We start from the raw sequence: 2,181 nt of genomic DNA, 5'->3' as shown, positions 1-2,181 counted from the left end.
GTTGGTTCATTAGCCTCTGATTGGTCGGTTGATTTATAGCCTCTGATTGGTCAGATCATACTTCCATCAACTTAACCAGCAGTTTACAGCTCGGTGAGGATGGAGCTGCCCGAGGTCCAGGTCTGGTTCAAAGGGAAGCACCGCTGGTTCCACTGGTTCCAGAATAAGCTTATCTCTGTTCCAGTAAACGGGTCAAACCTGAACCTCACCGAGCTAGAACTAGAACTCACCGTTTCCCAGCAGAACCAGTGGACAGATGGAGGCAATGTCCCTGATCTCTCAGCTGCTGGTTCCACTGGGCCAACGATTTTAACTCTTCATGTGCGTCGATAAACGGCGTCCAATCATTGGCGCGGCAGCCCATCGTACCACCAGCCAATCAGCATGTTTAATGTCAAGCTCCCAGTCCGACCTTGATGGACGGATTCAGACCCTTGCTGTGTAGCAGCGTCTCGCCCAGAGTGAGAGCTTCCTTCCTGAGGTTTATGGTTTCGGGCGTTCTGTAGCAGATAGGTTCAGAGATCATTGGTGTTCATTGGTTAGAGGATGACCTGACCCCCCCCCCCCCCTCTGCCTGCTCTAGTCTCCATCTCACAAAGGCAAACGGCAGCAGCAGGAGCTGCTCACTGAACTCAGACGGAAACAAGGCAAAGACAGCCGCCATGTGTACGAGGGCAAAGATGGCGCCATCGAGGACATCATCACAGGTAAGAGTCACCGAGGGGTGACGCACGTCGCCAGGTGTCCGTAGGCTGTAACCACAGCTGCTCTTGTTTTTCTGGCTTTCAGCACTGAAGACAGTTCCTTTTACGGCCCGGTCGGCCAAACGCAGCTCCCGCTTCTTCTGTGACCCCGCCCACTCTGAGGAGCACTACTGAGAGCCAGAGCGGACCGGGCCGACTCTGAAGCAATGGGACCAATTAGCACTTTGAACATTTCTGATCCATCACGTCATGCTTTGTTTACCGGCCACAGACTGAGAACCCAGACCTCCTGCTGCCCTCTGGTTCCCAAGGGTTAGACCAGGATCATCAGTGCTGAGGGGTTCCAGAGGTCTGAGGCCATGCATCTGGTCCTTGGTCTGACCTGCTGTGGTTGCTGGGGGACCAGACACCTGTAGGTGGACATGAGTCTGGTTCATCGTCGGCACCACATCAGGCACCATCCAAACATTCCTGAATCTCCAGAGTGGACCTCTGCCTTCGGCCTCATTGCATAATGAAACTTTAACCATGGTGCTAATCAAAGACACTGGGTTAGTGTCTCATCTTTGAGCAGAACTAGGAAAAAACGCAGTTCTACAAAGGCTCGCCAATGCAGACTGACCAGAACCAGCCATCATCTCTGGACTCGGCAGGTCCGCCACTATCCTGCTGGTTGATCTGGGTTCCTTTGGTCCTCTTGTACAGGGTTTCCATCTATTCATTCATTGTCCTCTTCTACATTCTGCCTGATTTACTGGCCTTACTACCCTGGATCCACACAGTCACTCTCCAAGGGTTAGAAACAGATACCTGCCCTCCAAAGTCCAGTCACCAGGCCTTGTGACCCAACCGCAGGACAACTCTGCTCATCTGGGCACCTGACCTTGAAGAAACACTTTAATCCCTCAGATTAACTATGGACTGCAGTCCAATGCTGAGACACCAGCAGAGTCAGAACATCTGGGCAGAGATCAGTTGTTCTGAGTCTGAAGGTCCAAAGGTTCCCTGTGGTGAAGGTTCCTGGTGTGAGACTGAAGGTGGTGCTGCAGACCACAACACAAATATGAAACCCTTTAATCTGGACCCTTAACAGCACAGATGTTAAATCCTTATCCAGATGTGAAGCACAAAAGGCTACAAACTGCAGCAGAAACCCTGGGAGTGCTGTACCCAGACCCCCCATTAGAACGTACCGTTATCAGGACCCCCCTTTAGAACGTACCGTTACCCAGACCCCCCATTAGAACGTACCTTTACCCAGACCCCCCATTAGAACGTACCGTTACCAGGACCCCCTTTAGAACGTACCGTTACCCAGACCCCCCATTAGAACGTACCGTTACCCAGACCCCCCATTGGAATGTACCGTTACCCAGACCCTCATTAGAAGGTACCTTTACCAGGAACCCCCTTTAGAACATACCGTTACCCAGACCCCCCATTGGAATGTACCGTTACCCAGACCCCCCATTAGAAC

General features: G+C 52.1%; 1 protein-coding gene across 1 annotated transcript in view; it reads left to right on the top strand.

Moving 5' to 3' along the window:
- The window catches only part of LOC107102203 (formin-like protein 2), a 14,527-nt gene extending 12,352 nt beyond the window's left edge, over window positions 1-2,175 (top strand). The window contains exons 27-28 of the mRNA XM_015401411.1: window positions 584-707; window positions 790-2,175. Of these exons, the coding sequence (XP_015256897.1) occupies window positions 584-707; window positions 790-878 (213 nt within the window). The 3' untranslated portion in view covers window positions 879-2,175. The remainder of the gene's footprint in view (window positions 1-583; window positions 708-789) is intronic.
- The last annotated feature ends 6 nt before the right edge of the window (window positions 2,176-2,181 follow it).

Source organism: Cyprinodon variegatus, unplaced genomic scaffold, assembly GCF_000732505.1.
Source record: "Cyprinodon variegatus isolate N-32 unplaced genomic scaffold, C_variegatus-1.0 Scaffold1216, whole genome shotgun sequence".
In the NCBI taxonomy this organism is placed as follows: Eukaryota; Metazoa; Chordata; class Actinopteri; order Cyprinodontiformes; family Cyprinodontidae; genus Cyprinodon; species Cyprinodon variegatus.
This window is presented reverse-complemented; position numbering and strand designations above follow the sequence as displayed.